The following is a 21,536-nucleotide window of genomic DNA, read 5'->3' as shown; positions in this document are numbered from 1 at the left end:
GTCACTTGCCTGCCTCTACCTTCACATGAGGACACTGCAAAGATGTAAATAAACCAGAGTGCTATAAATTGAAGAGGTGCTGTCCCACCCCCATGTCCCCAAGCTTCTTCAGTGCAGGTTCTTTGTCACAATAGCTGCAAGACTCCCTTCTCACTGGTATTCCTCATTTGCTGGCCTGTGTGGAGGTTTTCATGTTCATAATATCTGCCCAACTTTTCATGCTTAGCGGTCAATATTTGCTCAATTAGCTACCCTCTCCCAAAAAACCAGACACAGGCAGCTCCTGGCTCTACACCAGGGAGAAAAGGGGAAGCTTCCCTGTAGGAAAGGAAACTTCTTCCCCCAGATTAAAAAAAAACCCAACAAAACAAAACATCAAAAATACAATATAGATGGCGTGACCATTTCTATTACCTTTCAAGTGAATTTCCAGCTACTGTATTACTTCAGCTGCTGCTGAAGTCTTGCCTGCTCTGGCAACCCTTTCCTCCAGAATAAATAACCTTGAGGGACCCAGACCGAGCTCTGCCTCCCTCCTCACCCCAAATGGCACCATGCTTGTGCAACAGATCCACTGAAATCCCTGGAATGGCTTTGCAAGCATGCCCTGTGTAATGGAGATCTCGCATATTTACGATTCTTGTTTTAATTTATTCCTCCATATTTTGTTCACTGCCTAATCCACCTTCTTACCCACAGGTTTGTGCTTATTTTCCACTTTGCTTCTCCTATCTGTGGTGTGGACAGAGGAAAGTGGAGAGACCTCTTTGATTTTTAACTGAACTTTGCTGTCTTTGTACAGCTTTTATGAACTGTACGCTATTTTGTACACTTACTCTGTATGGGTGTTTTATACCAAGGTTATTGTCAATGAATATAACAGTGGCTCAACAATGCCTCTCTTTTTTTATTATTTTTTTTAATTAAATGACAGCTAAACCACAGGCAAATTCAGCTGTTTAATTGTGTAACTTATAAAGAAACGCTTTTATTTTGTATTTTACCATGTACAGACTTTAAATATGTATATATATTAAAGTGGATGACTGTCAAATAATAATAATAAAAAAAAGGTAGATTTCCAAATTCGATCATTCGGTAGTACTTGGTTCTAGATAATGGGTGGTTGTAGTTTGTGTCTTATTATTAGTGATTCAATAAGAATTTATTGGCTTCTAATTAAGTGATTTTACAAGAAGGTCTACTTGCCTTTTAACTAGGGAGCAAGTCACCACACACCAAGATACTCCAGTTTAGAGACTGGAAGCAGGTAATTGGACCACTCTTACAGGGTGGGGAAACAGAATGAAAGTGATAAACTTCACTCTTCAGCCTCAAATCCAGCTGGGGATCATTACTACAACCCCAGGCAAACCCACAACCACCCACCTGCTTTTTGCTTTCACATTTCTGCTGCACACTACGGAAATGTCAGTGGGCTTTGCCTCGCATACAGGTAGCAGGGTTTTTCTGAGACAGGGATTTCATTACAAAACTGCATTTGTTTTCTGCTCCAGCATCTCTAATGCCCAGCATTCGTAACACACCAAAACAAAAGAAACCAATGCAGCAGATGTCCCCCGGATCCAACCCTCCCTCTGTGCTCCACTTCACTGCCACAGCCACAAGGGAAGGTGTGAAAGGAGGAGAGTGATTCCATTTGGAAAGGACCTACAAAAATCATCTAGTCCAGCTTCAGGGCCGGCCAAAACTTAAAGGTGTTATTAAAGGCCATTGTCCAAAATCTTCCTGAACACTGCCAGGCAAAGGGAACAGCTACCTCTTTCCTGCTAGAAAGGATGTTCCAGGTCTTTATCCTCTTTCCAATCAGGTAAATGGACACACCTAAGCTGGGACACATTGTCATGTGTCTCATCTACCTCCCTGACACCTTGAAGCCACTAGCAGTTGGGGACATAACACCTGATACAGGAGGAATGGAAAAAGACAGAAAAGACACAGACAGTAATTTATCCCACAAAATACAGCGAAGCAGCAAAAGGGCTTGTAGGGTTTGGGTTCATTGTTTTGTAAAAGCCATGCACAAAAGAAAAGCTAAACAAGGAATTCACTCACTGCTCCCCATGGCAGGCAGGTGTTCAGCCTTCCCAGGAGAGCAGAAATGGTTACTTGGGAACACAAACAGCACCACTCCAAACATCCCCCCTTCCTCCTTCCCCCACTTTGTATCCTGAGCCTGATGTCCCACGGTCTGGAACATCCCTTCGGTCAGTTGGGGTCACCTGTCCTGGCCGTGTCTCCTCCCAGTGATGCTGTGCAGGAACAGACTGTTTAACAGCCAGCCCTGATTCGGACTGGAGGTCAGTGGTCTGGCAGAAAGCATGAAGCTGAAAATCGTGCAGTAACATTGTCAGAAATCCTGCTGTGCATGAGGTTTAGGGGCTCGCACAGATCTGAGCTCACGAACCACCCCAGCTTGGGCTTTGTGTCCTAACTCCTCTCCTGCACTGGGTGGTGCTGGTTCTTCACAATCCTGATAAAAAGGCACTTGGACCCTGTGAGGTATCGAATGCCGTTTGTGAGAGCCAACACTGCAAGGTGGGAGCAGCAAACAACCTCCTGTCCCTTTGGAGACAGCGGAGCAGCATCCACACCCAGCGTCCTGGCCACACCTCACCCACGGCTGTGGCATTCAAGGTGTCACAGGAGGCTCCTTCCACACAGCAAAATGACTCTATGAACCATTTTTACTGTCAAACAGGGAGGATGCGCTCATGAGACCTTCTTGCTGCAGGGTTAGACGTTGTGTTTCATATTTTTTTTTTGTCAGGGTCAGGATTAAATGCTCGAGATGTGTTTCTTGTTTGGACTCATGTTTATTAATTCTTATCTCCACTACAGTCTCACAAACTCTGAGTGCTGCAGCACTTCTGGCTAACAAACAAAAAATGGCCCCTATCTCTCTCTCAAGGCCTTTTAAGCACAAACTGTCCAGCTAAGAAATGACACCTAAATTGTTTTTCCTTTTAACCCAATAACCAACTACCCCTGGCCTGCAATGGGGACTTTTCTATCCAATTACAAAATACCACCCAGACCCAGGAAGAAGAATGTGAAAAAGGACTCAGCCTCTGCCCTATAATCTCCATCTTGCTTTATATATATATATTACTATATTCTAAACCCTTAAACTCTGTGTTTTCCACCCTGTGATATCACACTTCTATCCAAACTCCACGCCCACAATCCCAGTGCTGTCACTCAATTTTGGAAGCTGTTCCACGGCCTCAGGTCAATGCAGTGTTTGCTTGGGGGTCAGTGCCTGTGAGCACAGAAAGCCTGGAATCCTCAGTGCCCAGGGTTCCAACAGTTAGGCAAGGAGTTTGGACTAGATGACCCCTCAAAGTCCCTTCTAACCCAAACCATTCTGTGACTGAGGAAGGAGAGAGGAACATGGATTTCAGCATGTGATGATGGGGAAGGATTTGCCCACAGTCAGCCCCACTGCCAGGGGCAAAGACGAGAGTCGTCCTCAGCTGCTGTGCTCTGCTCCAACTCCCCAAAGCCCAGGTTAACCCTTGGTTACCACGGAGATCAATGTCAGAATCCTGGGCGTTGGTGAAGCGGTGAAATGGACAGAAAGTGTGGAATGGAGGATGGGAGTCTTCGGGGTTATCAGGAGGAATTTCCTCTCTGGTTCTTGAGGGGACTGCTCCAAAGTACCAGTGGAAAAGGTCAGAGGAATGAGAAGGGTGTGAATACATGCCACAGGCTGCAGACTGAGCTTCCAAAATGACTCCAGAGGATTTCCCTCTTCCACTGCAGAAAGGAAGTCAGCACTGATCGTGGTGCTGAGAAATTATGAGATGGAGCCAGGAAGGGCATAAAAAGAAACAGGATGTTGGAAACTGCAAAGTAGGAAAATAAAGGTTGAAAAGAAGATGAGGTAAAGGGAAAAAAAAGTCAAGTGTACAAGATAGCATGCATAGAGCAGAGCAGAGAATAATGCGGGAAGGGGACAGGGCAGGCAAAAAAGGAAAAGAAGGGAAGAATTGCTGGGAGATAAAAAGCATTTTGGCAGTCCAGCATGGATTCAAAAATTAGCCAGGATCATGGCTGAAGCATTTTCCAGGACCAAGTCTAGGACATGCAATCCTGTGAATCAAAGGAAGTTTACAGAACAATGTGCTTGAGCATGTCCAAAGCAATTCTGCCTCTGGAAAACTGCTGTGGAGCAGAGACAATGCTCCCACTACAGACCAGCTCTAAGCTACCACTTACACTGCTGTGCCATTAAGAGTATTTTTGGACTGAACAAACTCGACTGCAGATCATCAGTTTTCAGCAGAACTTCTCTGTTTTCCTTGAAGTTCTCTACACGTGAATCTGTCCCAACTTTAATCATTCAAATAGGTGATAAGTGGACAAGGAACTGTCAAAAAAACCCCAGAAATATGAACAGTTAGTCTCCAGGAAAATAAAAAACCCAAACCCCTCAGATTTTAAGTGCAGAGGTGTTTGCATTTATTCCTTCTGAACAGAGACTTTGTTTGGTTTGTTTTGCCGGAGTATTTCTTTGCCATGAAGGATTACTGTATAACCATGACGTCTCTATCAAATGGGTGAAGAGGGAATTGGAATGCTGTGTGGAATGTGAGGGTTGTCCAGAGGGGTGGGAGATGCCCCTGGAAACATTCCAGGCCAGACTGGATGGATGGGTGAGGGCTGCTGGCACCTCCCCACAAGTACTTACAAAAAGCCAACAAAACCAAAGGAGTGATCCCCATGCTCTTCAAAGAAAAAAATTATAAAATTATTAGGAAAAAATTGATTAGGAAGGGATAAAAAGTTCTGGGAAGCCAGAAATCTGAATAAATAAGCATCAATTTTATTGAATTATGAATAATTTAAGACTGGTACAATCATCAGCTTTATTCTCCATGACACGGGGTGGGGAAGGGGTAGAAATGGGGAGAGTGAGAAAGGGGAGGCATGATCTCAAACAGACCATTCACAAATTCCAATCCTAAATGAGAACTGAAAATTAAATAGGGAGAGGGGCAAATGGAAAACATCATAAACGTACACAAAATACTCAATTCCTAGTTTTCTCTTTAAAAATGGCTAGAAAAAATTCATCAAAATGCAGCACTTTTAATCAAATATTTACATTTCTATGTTACAATGAAAAAATGTACATCTTATAGAACATATTTCATAAACTGTTCCACTGGAAACGACTAGATCAAAACAGCAACCTTCCATATAATATCAACAAAGATTTTTTTGCTTTGTTTTTGTATATTATTTTTTTTCCTCGAAAGAAAAATTGCCACATTTAGACAAGATTTCATACACATAATATCGAAGTTAAGCATCAACAATGAAATATCAAGTTTGCTTCTTTCAAAATGTACAAAAAGGCTAAACAACCCCCTCCCTCCCCCTCCCCAAATAAACCACATCTCATTTATGGCCTGTATCATTCTTGGCAGTTCTGAAGGAAAGAAAATGGTTTATTCTCTCAATTTATAACTCAACACGAATGTTGCATAGAATCTTGCATTTCTTGTTGGTATTTTTTAAACAAGCCAACTTTGTAAGGAGGAGGAAAAAAAAAAAAAGAAAAAACAAAAAGGAAAAAAGGAAGTGTTTTCAAAAAGCCTTAAACGAGAAGGAAGTCACCCAAAGAAAGACTTAATCTATGAAAAGCCTTGATAAAAACTAAGACGTGTGCACAACAGGTAACCCTGCTTCCCGAAGTTTCAGAAAAGACACGGAATATTGTGATGCTCAGAATGACTAGCCTATTCAAAATTGCCTCTCTCACTTTAAGCCAAGCTAGTGTCAATAAAAAAAAAAACCAAAAAAGAACAGGTAATAGAAATTTCTTCCTGAGCTTAAGCACAGGATTAAACACGAGGAAAAAAGAAAAATAAAAAAATACCCCGTTCCCCACAAATAAAACACTACTTTAAACATGTCTTTTAGCACTCTGTTAAAGGTCAACCGAGACATTTTCTAGGATACCAAGTCCATTCAAAGCCCTAGCCCTGCAACTGGATTTTTTTTTTTTTTTAACAGACACATGCTCTGTCTGCATGGATTCAGTTGGGGGATTAGGTACCAAAATTCACAGTAGTAGCAGGTAAAGTCAGTGCTGGGAAGCAGAATTGTCAAGACTACTGGAAAAATTAACTTCTCTCAAACTCACCATCAGCATGCTATGGATTTGATTCCATACAGTTCTAACCCATTTTTTACAGTACCAAGAACTGGATTAGGAAAACTGGCTGAGTAACCTTTGTTATTCCATTCAGTGGAATAATGAAATCAAGAGTTCATAAGGTTAAAATGGTAACAACACCACCAAGCTCTTCCCCCCATCATTAAAATATTTAAATTTTTTCCTTTTACAATATTTTTCTTAAAAAAAAAAAAAAAGTCATCAGCACTTAAAAGTTGTAACAGGAGCAGATTCAAGACCAGCTTAGTAAGACAAAGTACAGTTATATTACAGAAAGTCATGAGGTATAATAAAACCATCCTCTCAAGCTGAGCCACAGAAGCATGAACTTGCCTGTTATGTTCCTTTAAACCCACAAGCTCTTGAAAAAGTGTTTGTAGTAAGGTTTCTTACCATACATTGAAAAACCAGCATTTTCCTGTCATTTATCAGAGTTGAAAAGCTTCTTCTGCCCCTCCTGCACGGATAGAACAGCTCTTCAGTAATTTATTAGCTGCGGATTGATATGAACCTGAAACGTTATCTCATTTCCCTCCCTTATTTTCTTTTTTTGTCACATTTAAACAAATTCTAGTATCTCATACAAACAATATTCACAGCAACTTATGGTTATTTCAAGAGATGACTTTAGCCCTGTTTCTTTAAATAAAATCCCATAATATACAGCACTAATTTAATCAAACACAATTAGTACAAAATAAGGCATCGCTTTTAAAAGTCAGCACCAGAGGAGAGCTGGAAAGGCTCGTACAAATCCCTCCTGAGGAGTGAGGCGTTGGCTGAGGTGCAGCTGCCGTGCTGGGGACGGTGGTGTCACCAGGAAAGTGCAACTCTTTGGGAGGTGTTCTTGCTCCCCAACACAGGTACAAGCCTGAACACTGACAGTGTGGGCGTGTGCGTTCGCAGAGGAGGAGAAACCAAACCAGGTTCACGGCTCTGCCACAACTCAAAAGCATGGCACAGCTAAACTCAAAAGACACAGTACTCAGCACCTTACCTTTTTTTTCTCCCGGACCTGAATACTGCTAAATTACTAATTTAATTTTTTTTTTTTAAACTTTGCAATTAAAAAGAGAAGTCATGGAAGTAAGTATCGTCACCAGAGTACAGCTGGAACTGCCACAGAGTTTTGAATTTTAAATAACCCCCTTACGGCTGTGCTGATCGGAATGAAACCTCTGAACAAAACCCCAAGTTTTTAGAAGAGAGCTGGAACGTTTCATGGCGAGAATTCAAAAAAGCCTGCAAGTCTGACTCGTCCCTTTGCAGGGGCGTGGCTCAGCTCTGTGTACGGAGCTCACCACGCCCGTGCAGCGCCAAGGGCCCTTTGGGGCTGCAGGACCCCGTGGGGCACAGCCCTGCCACTGGCTCCTGTGGAGGAGGGAATGCCCCTCTCCTCAGGGTGGGCTGGAGGGCTGTCAGCGCCACAGCAGTCAGCCCAGCTGGTGGGGGGCAGGGGTGTGAGCAGGAAGAGAACGGGGCCCGGACTAGCAAAGGGCTACCTGATCTTTCTTTCACTCGTAGCAGGACTGATTGTTACACAGTGTTTGGGAAAAAAAAAACCTGATTTGTTCAGACCGTATATATATTTTTATATATTCCTATTTATATATATAATCTTTATAAACACACGACGAAAGAAAGCCAAGGTCTCAGACTGGCAAGGAGAGCAGCGCTTTTTGTTTTTAGGTTATTTTTTTTCCTTTTCTCTTTTTTTTTTTTTTAATATTCATTCAAACTTCCCTGTTTTGCAGCTTTGCCTTCACTGAGTATTATTACTGAGGCAAGCGACATTGTTATAGCACCAGAACTATATGAAGCTGAGTTTAATCCACAAAGCTGATTGGTAGAAGTCCAGCCCTCAGGTAAATGCGTTTGGTCAGAAGCAGCATAGGCAAATATTCCCTCTCCCCTCTCTTTCCAGACAGTACATGGCACAAAGCTGTTTGCTTCACAGCTGTGAAGTTGCACCCCCCCCCCCCAGTCCCTCCGACTTAGTGATGATGATGATGGTGATGTTATTTTTAACATCTTCAGGATCTTAGGCATGAGAGCTTACAGCAACTAAAAGGAAGGAAACAAAGGAGTAGTGCAGTTCTCGTCATCGTCGAAAGAAAAACAATACAAAGGTCGCTTGGGTTGCCTGCACCCAGGTTCAAGATTGCTCTAAGTGTCTTGTTCTTGCAGCTCTAATACTGAGATCCCAGCCCAGGAACATGTTCTTTACACGAGTCCGTGATCAGGGCTCTTGCCAAGGGGAAAGCACCTCTGCCTGAAGGAGATCACAACGTGGACTCCAGGGAGGAATCCAGGATGTCGTCGTGATGGCTGTTGCTGTTGGAGTCGCTGTCGTAACTCTGGGGACTGGAGTAGTTGGCTGCCTCCTGCAGCCTCATTAGCATGTTCATCTGCAAGGAAGGCAAGGGAGTTCATCATTATTTGTACCCTGAGGTAGGAAAAACCTTAACTCCACGTGACAGCCACAGCGGCATTCGCTTCGCCAGCGGGCGAGGAAGGAAAGGGAGAAACAAGCAGGGTCAGTAAAGCTGAGACTCAGAAAAGAGGCACCGACTGGGGATCAGCATTCAAGTTACTGATAAAACACAGCTTTCCCAGTAAAGGGGAAAATGAGACGACTGAAGGGATTAGTCTACAGCCACCGGCCAGTTCCCGTTTCTAACCCCTGGGAACGAGGCAAAATGGAAGCAGTTCTGCCTTTCGAGAGGTGAGAGCTTACCAGAGGATCTCCTTCAGCATCACTCACTGGAACCTGCTTGCTGGTGGAGCCCTCCCGGGACACGGAGTAGCCGTCGAAGCCCACGTCCTCGGGCCGCAGCTGGAGCAGAGGGGGCCACTCGTGGTGCTGGGGGCTGGCTGCCCAGGGGTAGGTGTCCATCACCCACTTGGCAGGATCCTCCCAGGGCGCTCTCCTCCCGTACAGCTGGAAGAGCACAGAACCGTGCCAAACATCCCAACCGCCCCATCCAGCGCCTGCCCAGCCAAAAGGAACGCGCCGCGCTTCCCGGGCCGCAGGAAACACTTTGCAAGCAGGGCTGAACGCGAGGTTTTCCTGACCCTAGCGACACACAAACCTTTTTGTGATGGCACTGATTTGGAAGGAGCTGACCACCTTCTCTGAGGCTGCACTGCCCTTCTCTTGGCACCAGCTGAAGGAAGAAGCCTGAACATAACCTCACCTAATTAAGTCAACTTCAACAATGTCAGCACACCAAAGAAGCCACCAGTGCGGACATCTGGATTGTGCCGGCAGCTGCCTTACAAACTGCCATCCATGAAATGTGGAGGAGGAAACGTGAGATCTGTCATCAGGCAATAATGATGGGTGTCAAGGCATCAGAATTTTTCGTATTCAACTAAGAAAAAGCACCAGCAGCATCTGTCTATGGTCAGGCTCCTAAGTAAGCAAGCTCTGTTTCAAAAGCATTTTTCTGTACAGAATAGATTGTGCTACCGGATCCCAACGTATTCTCCTTGTTATATTCCATTTGCCTTAGCTCGATAACACATCCATTTTAATGCCTCATGACTTCCAAAAGCCTAAATAAAACTACAGGTGGCGTTTATTTCCACTTCATAAATATCACCATCAACGTCCTTCAAAAACTGCAAACTGCAAAAACTGCAGTTTGTCTCTGACATTTTGCCACTGTCTCCTTCCTTTAACCCTTTAACCCCCTGCAGAGGGCTAAAAACAACAATCTAGTAAAGAAATTCACCAGTTCTCTGATGGAGTTAGGGCTATCTCACTTTCCTCAACACTGTTTCTCCTCGGTGTGTTTTTTGTGGGTTTAGATTTCGCATGCACAAAGCACTGAACTGCTCTGAGTACCCACCCGTGGTGTGCTGTGAAGCAGGAGGGAGCAGAGGTGCCAGCAGATGGTGCCAGGCAATGTGAAACAGCCTCCTCCACAGCCCAAACCCAAACCCTGCAGCCCTGCCGTGCTACCTGCCCAGCAGAATGGCTTCAAAATGGGCAAAACCAGATCTCCCATTTTAATCTTGTTCTCAAATTTACAACGATACGTGTCACTCAGTAACTGGCGAGGATTTTGTATTTCTCACGCCTTTTTTCCTGCCAGTCTGAGCGGGTCCCAGCTCAGGAGAGACAAAATGACACATGATCCTCTCCCATGGCAACCAGGTCTGCCCACCCCTCCCACTGGTACGTTTTCCAGGGAGCAAGTCATGGGACAAGGATGGAACAGGCTGCTCCACAAAGCATGAAAGAAACATCACTGGAGTATGAGAGACAGTGGCAGGAAGCCATGGGGACTCTGAGTCCTCTTTTTGCTGGTGCTGCATTCTGTACTGATACACCCAGCAGGAGGAACTCCTGTTTTATAGAGCCTCCTATTTTCCACATCCCTGTTTGGAAGAACAAAACAAGCCAGCTCCCATGGGAGCAATTATTGTAAGGATCCATTTGCCTTGTTTGTGTTTGACTCAAAACAAGTCTCTAAATGAGAAACAGAAATATAAAAATAGCCGAGAGCAGATCCACAGAGAACAGAGTGAAATGAGGAGTCCACCTTTCCTTTCTGGCAGGCAATTTCAGGAAAGAAGATGCACTCTCAGAGGAGTGTTTGTGGGTGTGGGGAAAAGAAAACAGCCCCAAATGAAACTCATATTTCTATCTTTAGCTTGTTCATTAGCACCACTCTGGCTACTCTTCAAATCCTGAAGTGCATCCCCTCATCCATCAACCAAACAAAAGAGAAACTATTTTAAAAGGGATGAATTAGTGCAATGTGGGGCAATGGGACTGAAGGGGATAAAGAATCCAAGGCACAAAGTGAGGAACTGAAGTCCTTACACCTGGAACACAATCCACTCAAATACCCTAAGGAAAGATGGAGATACTGTGCAGAACAAGGAGGATTTTATCAATTGCTCTCTGTCTCCTTCTCCACTTCCATTACTGAGTTTTTAATGCTTTCCACAGGTACTGATCAGTGATATGAGAGCTCCAAAACCCAGCACAAGGAGCCCATGCATTACTGTATCAGTTTTCTCCATTTCAGGAGCAAACAAAGTCACCTGCTCTACTTTCTCCTGTTTTAGGCTGGAAAGATTCCCATCTCCCACTGCCCTTGTAAAATTGTTCTCTTGTTCTATTTCTAGCAAATTTCCTGAGTGTGGTTTGTACTCCAGGACCTGTTGTTTTCCTTATGTCTCAGAGTCTACCACAATTGTCCCTAAGAAAATGAGGTCTCCAAGTACTGACAGATATCAAATGACAGCTGCCCAAATTTTACCCAAAACCTGGAGAATTCATGTATTTCATAAATTTGTAGAAGATTAGTTCTAAATCATGTTTTAAATTAGGTGCTGCTGGGCTTATTCTGTGAACAAGGAGCTGGTTATTAAAAAAAATCTCCTTTTTTCCCCCTACCTAAATGGCAAGTCCATAGGAATTCCCTGCTGAACCCTCCTGATTCCAACAAGTTTTACAGCCATACAGACACCCAGAACTATTCCAAACTGCCAGAGCATGAACCAATTACTAAGCACAGACAACCAATGATGATTTCACTTCATCCTCTGAAAGAATTATGAAGGAATCTACTAAAAAAAAATTATCTTAAGTACTGAGAAGTAATCAAAATGTCACTGATACTGCTCCTGTCACTCATGAACACATTCTCTCCATGCACAGCTTTGTTGCTACGCTGAAAGATTTATTTCCAAAGGAAAATTCTGTGTAACAAAGCTAATGACCACAAGCCTATTTTTCTGATGCACAGGATAATTTTAAGGTGTGTTTCTGGAACACAGTACTGAAAGGTATTTGTATGTCCAACTCCCCTCCAGAAAACATCAGCAGTTTGGCATCTAATCACTTCTTCCACCTCTCTGTTTCAAAAGTGCTTGAAGGGACTAATTCTGCCTGAAATTACTGGCAATTCTGGTTACACTTTCACAGACATGCAAATATTCAAGGTGCAAAGTTGTATCTACAGAAAATGTTGCCACTGCTGAGTTCTGCTGCCTTTGGAACAGATGCCATTCTAGACCTATGATTTTTCCCTTGGCCCGCTCACCTGTAGCCCTTCTCTTACTGCCTCCAGAAGATATGGAATGATGGAGTAGTTCCACAAGTCAGTGAACCAAACTCTAGAACCATCTACATCTATTGGACAGGAGAGGAAGAGCCGTGGACCTGGAGATGGAAATTCAGATATTACACTCACAATAAGCATCAAAGATAGGATTGATAACATCTAAAAGCAGGGTTTTAAAGAAAGCCTTCTTTATGTGATACAGCACAAGGAAGTGCATGAAGATACGCCGGATATACAAGGAAATAAAAAACATGTATATACATACGTCTGGGCAGAGTACTTACCAATAGTAACATCAGAGGAGCTGTGAGCCTCCAAGAACTTGTTCAGATGTTGCCAGACCTTGGGAATCCAATCAATAATCTTAACCAGCTCTGCATTCCTCATCCTGCCACTGATCTCTGTTTCAATGAGTTTCCTTCTCAGGAAACGGCCGAGGAAGCCTTTGACTGGCTCAGTGTGGTTTGCACATAGCACCCATCTGTGGCAGAAGAGCAGAAAAGGCCATTATTTCTCTTCCATGCTGCTGAGCGTAGCCATTCCTGACTACATTTCTCTTCCTATTTCCAGACTATCAGGATCCAAACCGGCTATTCCAGTCATACACGTTTTTCAGCAAAAGTTACTTTGGAATATTTCATTAGACAAACCGATTTTTTATTGTGCATCGTTTCAGCTCATTTCTCATTAACCTGCTTTGCCTAAATATTGTCTCACTGAAAATCTGGTAGAGGATCAAATGTCTTAACAATCCTCTGTAAAATAAAAGTTTTATCAGCCCAGTTCCTTTAATGACAGCACCATAACCAAACTGCACGTGTCAGGGCAATAACCAGGAGCAAATGGCATTTCTGTCTCACTTTGCTATTTCAGCTGATAAGAACAATTTCAGATGACTCAGTAGCCACGACTCCTTTGCCAGCCCACAAACATAACTGAGAAACGTGAAAAAGCAGTACCTGAAATTATGGTGAAGTTGAAGATTAGGTGTGGAGGAGGTGGCTTGGTTCATTGTGCCAATAATATACGGACTGTTGGGAGGGAAAAAAAAAAAATTGAGCAAATCAAACTTGTGAACTTTGAAAAACAAGTTTTAAGTAAAACCTGAACATTAAAAAAGGTTATTCAAAACTCTTTTGTCAAAGAAGGTTTTGCAGTTACTTATGACCAAATTCTCTACTGAGATTCTGATATCAAGTTCTGAAAGCAAACCAGAAGCCCCAAAACGGGACCTCTCACTACAAATGGGGTTTTACTACTGATGAGCTACATCGTGAACAAATACAACTACTTTTTAATTACTTATCTCAGAAAAATGGGTGATGCTATGAAGGAAGAAGATCCCTCTGAAGCACTGTCCACAATATGGACAATCTGGTCGTCTTTCTCGACATTCCTAAATTAATGGTGGCTTTGGTTTCGTGACTGGGTTTTGCAGGAGCAGTGCCCTGAGTACAGGATTCACATTTGCAATGTGTTCCGATACTGTTTCTTTACCATTTGTGGTACTTGCAGTTTAGGAGTCCATTAAAGATCTCTCCCAGGGAGCTGACGTGGTGCAAATTATCCAAAATGATGACAAGAGGCATATCCACGGCATTATTTTCACTGTTGCACTGGTCTGCCAGGTTGGACAGGTACTGCCGCAGTTCCTGCAAAGCAGATATAAAGAAAAGAAGAAAAAAAAAATTTTTTTTTCTTCACATTCCTTAAAAATCAATTAAGATAGATAAGCTTGGTAACAAAATCTAAAGCATGAGAGTTTGACATCTAGCAGATCACAAATTTTCTATGAGAAAATACAAGATACGGTTTTCTTTCTCTTTTGAACGTTATGCTGAAGACTCAGAGACTTTACCAGAAATTCTGTGAGAGAGAAGGGCCTTAAGAGGGGTAATACTTTGTAATTTAGTTTGTGTTTTTTATTGATCAATGTCAGACCTAAGAGGTCTGAAATGTATTTTTGTTTCTTTTCAGGAACTTGATCAATTCTCCTCATACCAAACCAAACTCTGCATTCCAGCTAGATCTGTTTCATCATCTTGCAACTGTGTTTGCATCAAAACACAGATGACAAAATTAATGTGGAACAAACCATCCCCCATCAGAGGCCAGATCTGGACGCCTTCAGTAATGCTGAGAAGAAGGACGAGCTTTTGGTGCTGCAGGTGAGTGGTTGAAATGCTCTCAGCAGCTTTTAAAGCATGTCTGAAATATACCAGCGGCTTACAACCACAATTTCAACCATCCCTTTCCTCCAGAGGAAAATATCCCTAAGGCCATCAAATAAACAGGGCGTGGTTATTTTTTTTTTTTTTTTTTTTTTCTTTAATCTAGATGATCACTGGAAGTATATTCAGCAAAACCAGCAGCAGATAAAAAAGCGAAGACACACCTTTACCTGCCCAGGAATGTGTCTGCACAACAGCCCCTCCAAAGCCAGCACATGGTTACAACTGCTGATACCTGCAGCTGCAGAAGCTCCTGACAGCCTGGAGATGCATTTGAGGGTTTTGGGAAATGCGCCCATGTGCAACAGGGATTGCTTAAGTCTCTGGGAAATTTTATGCAGGTGTTTAACTTCCTGGGCAGGAAGTTAAACAGGCTGCATATAAAACAGGCTCCTAAACACTTGAAAATCCTGACACCTTTAGGTGTTTAAATACACACCTGGAAGCCTGCTCTTCCAGACCCATAATCAGATGAATCTGAAAATCTTTACATATCCTCTCCTTCAGGAGGAACACAAGGCTTTGAAAACAAAGGCAAGTTCAACATGACAGGTTGAGAAAGGTCTCTTGTTGGAAATCTGCAGGCTGAAAATTTCAGGCTTTCTGTTCTAGCAGGCTATTGCCCTCAAGCAAGCACTGCGTTTGACCTGAGGCCGTGGAACAGGCTTCTGAAATTGAGTGACTGGGGTTGTGGGTGTGTGGCTTGAATAGAAGTGCGTGGTATCACAGGGTGGAAAACTTAGAATTTAAGGTTTTAGTATATAGTAATATACATGGGGCAATATGGAGGATTTAGGGTGTTGTCTAAGTCCTTCTTCTTCACCTTCTTCTTCTTGGTTTTGGGTGTTTTTTTCTAACTGGGTGAAAAAGGCCCGCACTGTGGGCCTTGGGTGGTCATTATTGGGTCGGAAATATAAATAATATAGGTGTCAGCTCCTTTTTGGGTAATTAGTGCTTAAATAACCTTGGAAAGAGTCAGAAGTACCCCATTTTACCTCACTTCTCTGCCTTGCTAGTTACAGCTCGTGGCTCGTGAGGCTGTACTATAGATAAGAATTAATAAACACCGAGTCCAAACGCGAAAACTGCGACTCCCATGTATCAATCCCGGCTCTGACACGAAGAAAAGAAGTTATGAGAGCAACAGTCTCTCCCTCTGGGCACGCGCTCGAGCGAGCGCGCATTTCGTACCTCCGCGGACGCTCTGCGCGCGCTCACCTTGCTGGATTTGTGGTCCACGTTGAAGGTGGCGATGATGCCCTCGGCCAGCTCCCTGCCCTCCCTGAGCACCATGTGCTCCGACAGGCGGTTGGCCAGGTAGGTTTTGCCCGTGCCACTGGGGCCGGACAGGATGATCCTGCGGTGCTCCATCAGCAGGGACACGTAGCGCTGCAGGATGGGCTTGGGGATCAGCGACTCGAACACCAGCCCGTCCAGGCTGTTCTCACAGATACCTGCAGCAGGGAAACAGGCCTCTTTGGAGACAGTGGTTTCCCCTGGGAGGAGGAAAACCCCTGCTTGATGCCCTGGGAAACTCCTTTCTAAGTGCAGTAAGCAAGAGACTTTCTCACGTGTTCCCTCAGTTCAAATATGCAAATCGTTGCTAGAAGGTTCCTCGTTCTTTGTGTCACCGTATATTGTTAGGGCAGAGTCCCAAGGAAACTCAAAGGGGTCTGATCATCCGGGCTTGGACCCTGGGGATTTTCACCTTTTTTGGGGGGGGGGGGGGGGGGGGTGTATTTCCAATTTTTATACAAATTGGCCTGATCAAGCTGTTCTTTACTTCAGAGCTAAACCCCTATCCCACCCCAGTATCCCTCGAGGGAGGCACACATAAAGCTGGAAAACAAGTGCAGGGGTGACCTGTGGGCTTAGCTTGGACCCTCCTTCAGCCCATTTAAGCCCTCAGCTCCATCCCTAAGGCCCTTTGGAAGCTGCCACACCAAAGGATTCCAGGCCACACTTTTCATGCACAAGCCATGTTGCAGCACACTTCCACACCCAAGCGAATGTTTCCAAATAAGGGAAAGGGGAATTTCAGCTACAGCCCTGACTTCTAAGGAAGAAGCACCAGAACTTTCCGTTCTTTGCTCCCCGTGGTTGCCCCAGTGCCAGCACAGGGGCACCTACTGGATCTAGGGAATGTTTCTCAAAACCTCTGGCTGTTTCTCCCGGGCAGCAAGCCACAAGCCCTCCTAAAACATTCAGTGCTTAAGGAGCCCAGAGGTGCCCAGGGCTTTTTGGCGTGTCTTAGCCAGTGCTAGAGGTTTCTCTGCACCGTGCCTGGCTTTTGTTTTGTTTCTGCATCGTTTGTTGCTTTCTCATTTATTAAAACCTTTTGATTTTCTAAGCACACCTGATCAGCCATCTCCCAAATATTATTTCAAGCCATTCTGAGAAGTGGTGGACACCCTCAGAACTTGATACACCTTCGTGAGGCTCACTACAGGCTGGCCTCGTGTAAGATTGCATCCAAGCCATCCATTTTATGGCATTTCACCAGGCACTCACCCAGAATGTACCTATTTACTTTTGGATCACTAGACAAAAGAAAACCCAACAAACCCGGCTATCATCAACTCCCCCTACTTTCCCAAATGCTTGCAATTAAACTCCTCCTCTGTATGCTGATAGTTATCTCCTCTAACAGAAAACTCCTACTGATAAGCATTTATGCCATGTCAGCAGTCACTTTAGGCAGAACTGGCTCAGGGAAAATACACAGTGCTTCAAAATAAACAGCAGGAAGGGAAGCTGGCAGATCACCCAGTGAAATGTTTGCACCTCAGTGGTTACTTGGAATATTAAATATTTATATAGGCAGCTTTATATCTCAAAGGTATATGTAAGTGATTTTCCATAAATTGATCAAATACTTTTCTATTTTGTTGAAAACTGTTATCACTTACAAACCTTCAAGGCACAAGTCAAGTCAGTGCAAGTTAAATATAAACTCAAATTGCAGCTTTACAGACACAGGTAGACCCTATGCAGTATTTCAGTTAGGATTTATGACTGGACAATGCATTTTATATAAGCAGAATATCCTGGGTTCATGTCCAGCCTCTGTACATTGATGGATTTCACAGTCATTTTGTCTTCCTCCCCATTGGTTTGCTATATAAGTTAACTTAGTTTTTAGACCAATACTCAAAAACCTGCTTTTAGTCAAATTTCAAAGCTGATCTGAAGAATGTTTGGCACTGCTCTCAAACAGCATCTGTCTGCGGATTTCACTAGTCCAACTTTGAGCAAATTGATATATGTTCAAAATGCAGCAGCTGAGGGTTTTTCCCCTGAACTTAGTTTCATGGTATAGTTTTCATAAAAAAGTGCTTCCCTGAGAAACCAAATGAGAAATACCAATACTAATTTTTCTAATCAGTATTATGGAATGAAATTGATGGGAATTCTGAAAACCATACATTTTGAAAAAATCCAGATTTTAAGGTGTTTCATAAAATTTGGGCTCCCTCCTTCCTGGTACTTATGGAGGGACCCTTCAGTGAGACCAATCAAGCAAGTGAGTCAAGATTAATTTTTTTTACCCCACATGAAGGAAATAACAACTATAGCTGTGGTAAAGAGCTAATGAAATTTTGAGTCTTGACTCATTTGGAAAGTACTTTGCTGCTCCAACAGCTCCACTGCATCCCTTGTGGTGTGAGGTCTTCTCCAAGACAACTCCAGATCTGTGGAGTGTGTATTTATTCCTAGAGCTACAAGCTGAAAACTTGCTGAAATTACAGACTTAGCATACCCCAAGTGCTGACTTTATCAGACGAGAATAGAAGGAAGCAAGTAAATGGCAGGAACAGGAAAAAGCAGCTCAATAAAAAGTTTCTACTCCTCTGAGTTTCTTGACACAGCAAGCTCTGATAAAACTTCACGGTGAGAACTCCACCAGGCAGGCAGGCAGGCCAGGTGAAATTACCTTTGATGGTAACTGAGATGGTGTTGTTTTCTCCAACCAGGTACCCACAGGGCAGCAGCTCCGGGGTCTCTGCGCTGTTGGTGCGCTTGATCTCCCCGATGCTGTAGCCCAGGACGCTGTCGGAGTTCAGCCCCAGCTGGCTCACGGGATCCACGTGGATGATGTACTCCTGGGGTGGAGAAGGGACACGGGAGGTCAGGCAGCATGGGGGGTTTGCTCTCTGCTGTGACAGAGTCAAATGCAGCCTGGTACCATCAGAGCCCCAGAGGAGAACTCGAGCTCACACACAGCAGTACCCACTGACCTTAAAGAGGCGCCTCACAACCCCATCCAGAACATCCCACTTGGTCTTCCCACTGACTCCAATGCAGCCGATGAGGAAGGAGCGAGGCCTGGAATCCTAAAGGCACAGGAATAACTCTATCAGACAAGTGTGGTTGATGGAATTAAAGCGCTGGCTTCCCTGCCCCCTCCCCTTTTACTGCTAAATGATGGTGCATCCTTATTACTCTGCACGGTGAATTCTGAACGGCATATGGAATCCTTTTCACAGGATAAACACTTTCTACAGCGTTGGAGGCACAAATCTAAAGAACACTCAGGTGGCTGTGATGTTATGTTAAAGGTACTTAATAATCAATCCATGAAGAATTCAAGAATCTTTGAGAGGATTACAGTTTAGCAAAGAGACAGAAAGACTCCTAGGAATATTCTAGAGAGAAAAGCAGACGTCAAGTTCATTCTTCCGTGACTTCACAATCAAAGATGTTACATTTGCAGGGTTTATCCTGCTTATTTCTAGAAATTCTGCTGTGGGCATAGAAACCTACATATATATATATAAATTATACATGGCTCAGTGTAAAAGTAGTAATACAGAAAGAGAGTTTGTATTTATATATTTGATGTATCACAGCATTTTGAATTTTGTAAGTGATTTTTAAGGCAGATAAAAGAAATCAGAACTAATATAATTCCGTTTTTCTACGGCTGCACTCACTGTGAAACAATAACTGAAGAGAGAACTAATTTCTGTTCTAAGTTTGAAGTGTTACTAAAACTTGCTCCGGCTGCAGTCCATCAGCAGCAGTTTTACTGTTTATCCAGGGTTGCAAGAATTAATGCAAAATCGGGATTTAATGGAAAGATCTGCTGAGCCCGTTTTATTTCTGATCACTCTGATTTTTGTCCACCCCTCAGGAAGACATGAAGTTACTCCTTAAACACACTTTTACATGTACTCAAAAATGTGAGACAGCAAGGCCATTGCTTGGCAAAGACTGCAGAGCTTTAAAGAGGCGAGAAGGGATGCAACTTTACAATATTTGCAATTTCTTTAGGTGTTTAGGATTCTTTCACGCACTTGTGGACGGGGAAACATCTGAAAGATGCCATTCTAAACAGGCTACGTGTGCCAGAGAGGACAACTTGAACTAGAATGACTTGACAAATCTCCCAGTTTGTATTTGTCAAGTTCTTCCATAAGGCTGGTACCTCTGGCATTTCGGTCCCTTTTCAGCAGCTCCAAGGAAGCTGGAGGTAGCCAAGTGCCTTCTCTGTTCACTATTAACACACCAATGAACTGTCTCCCTGAGAAAATTCTTCAAAGTCCCTGGCAAACTTGAATTCCCTCACACATTCCAAAGCTGGGGATGAAACACAACTCACCTCCTTCCATTTCACCTCATCCTGGAAGTTGACAACTATTTTGACGTGCCTGCCTCCTTCTTTCCGGGCAGAGCCGTCTCCAGTGTCATCCAACAGCATGTCTGTGGACAGGAAACATCAACAGCTTCACAGCTGGAGCTCAGTGACAATGGAGGAGGCTATTCGGGCTTACTGGAGTCAAACACAACAAGTCTGGGCTTCACGTGCCCCAAGGCAAAACACAAGAACCAGGCTGACTGACTTCCCCGCCACATATCCCTCTTTAAAAAGGGAAGGCCATTGAAAATTATTAGCCAGTTACTCTGTATTTTCCTTCCTATGATATATCCCCTGGCAAACGTGCACCATTCAATGGCTTTAAACACGACTTTTCAGAGCTGAGGTCATAATTGGACACCTCTGACTGAGGGTGTAGCAGAGCCCTGATGATATTTAAAAGAAGGCTTTGTGCCAGCTCGTGACATATTTCCACACCTCAGCTGTTAGTAATCCTCACGCTTTCATTTTTCCACGGCAAACCAGCCCAAGGCTTCCAAGTGCAGGATAAAACCTGCCCCACCACCCCTCTCATTAAACTCACCGAGACTGGTTGACTCTGTGAGGTTCAGGCTGTGCTGAGAGAGACCCACGGAGTGTCTGGGAGAGGAGGAGATGGAAACCTGAGACTGAGCCCTGCTGCAGCTGCCGTGGTTTTCAGATTTCAGCCGATCGTTCTCTGCTTTTAGCTTTTCAATCTCACTCTGGAAAAGACAGGTCAGACATTAGAAGGCACAGTGAGAACGTGATTATAAGATAGCAACATAAGAAACTTAAGAATAAATGGTAGTTTAGTAGAAATGCTGTTTTCATAATATTTTAATGAAGGATTTTAATTATTACAGTGTCCTTTACAGTGTCCTTTCTGTAAAACTTTTCAATGTATCCTAAAATAGCTCAATTAGTGGGAATTCACTAACACTGAAATGCAACTGCCACAAGGCAGAGAGCACAGAAACATTCTGACAGCCAACAAAACACTGTCCACACCTTGGGGTGCAAACAGCTGCAGCTGTGGGCAGCAAATCAGGTGTTCGAGCAGACTTTTAATGAAGGTTTAACACTGGCACAAAGCTAAACACAGCCCTTAGCAAGCACTCAGAAACTTCAGATCTTTACTGTGGGGGTGGCTGGGCACATCAGCACAGGCTGCAGGATGTGGGGTGGCTGCTCCCTGTCGTTGTAGAGGTGACAAGGTACAAGTTTTCAGAAGGCTCCTTTATTACTCCCAAAGCTTATACTTACAGGAAATATCAGAAGGCACTGTGTTAAACTTAACTGGCCAGCAGTACAGTGGAACTCAGCTCACTGCTCAGTAAGGGCTCTTGTCTCTGTCTATCAAATTTCCTCTCTCTAGATATGTTTATGTTCTCCCT

General features: G+C 43.7%; 1 protein-coding gene across 2 annotated transcripts in view; it reads right to left on the bottom strand.

Annotated features, from left to right (window-relative positions):
- Positions 1-4,829: 4,829 nt before the first annotated feature.
- Positions 4,830-21,536, bottom strand: part of NAV2 (neuron navigator 2) — a 371,525-nt gene continuing 354,818 nt past the window's right edge. For both annotated transcript variants that reach the window (XM_040066269.2, XM_058420870.1), the window contains exons 29-39: positions 20,705-20,864; positions 20,125-20,225; positions 18,761-18,856; positions 18,457-18,625; positions 15,741-15,976; positions 13,789-13,943; positions 13,251-13,322; positions 12,576-12,772; positions 12,271-12,389; positions 8,946-9,149; positions 4,830-8,616 (exon numbers count right to left, since the gene is read on the bottom strand). In XM_040066269.2, the coding sequence (XP_039922203.1) occupies positions 8,491-8,616; positions 8,946-9,149; positions 12,271-12,389; positions 12,576-12,772; positions 13,251-13,322; positions 13,789-13,943; positions 15,741-15,976; positions 18,457-18,625; positions 18,761-18,856; positions 20,125-20,225; positions 20,705-20,864 (1,635 nt within the window). In that variant the 3' untranslated portion in view covers positions 4,830-8,490. The remainder of the gene's footprint in view (positions 8,617-8,945; positions 9,150-12,270; positions 12,390-12,575; positions 12,773-13,250; positions 13,323-13,788; positions 13,944-15,740; positions 15,977-18,456; positions 18,626-18,760; positions 18,857-20,124; positions 20,226-20,704; positions 20,865-21,536) is intronic.

Source organism: Hirundo rustica, chromosome 6, assembly GCF_015227805.2.
Source record: "Hirundo rustica isolate bHirRus1 chromosome 6, bHirRus1.pri.v3, whole genome shotgun sequence".
NCBI lineage: Eukaryota > Metazoa > Chordata > Aves > Passeriformes > Hirundinidae > Hirundo > Hirundo rustica.
Note: the sequence above shows the minus strand (reverse complement) of the source record. Positions and strands in the feature narration are given on the sequence as shown.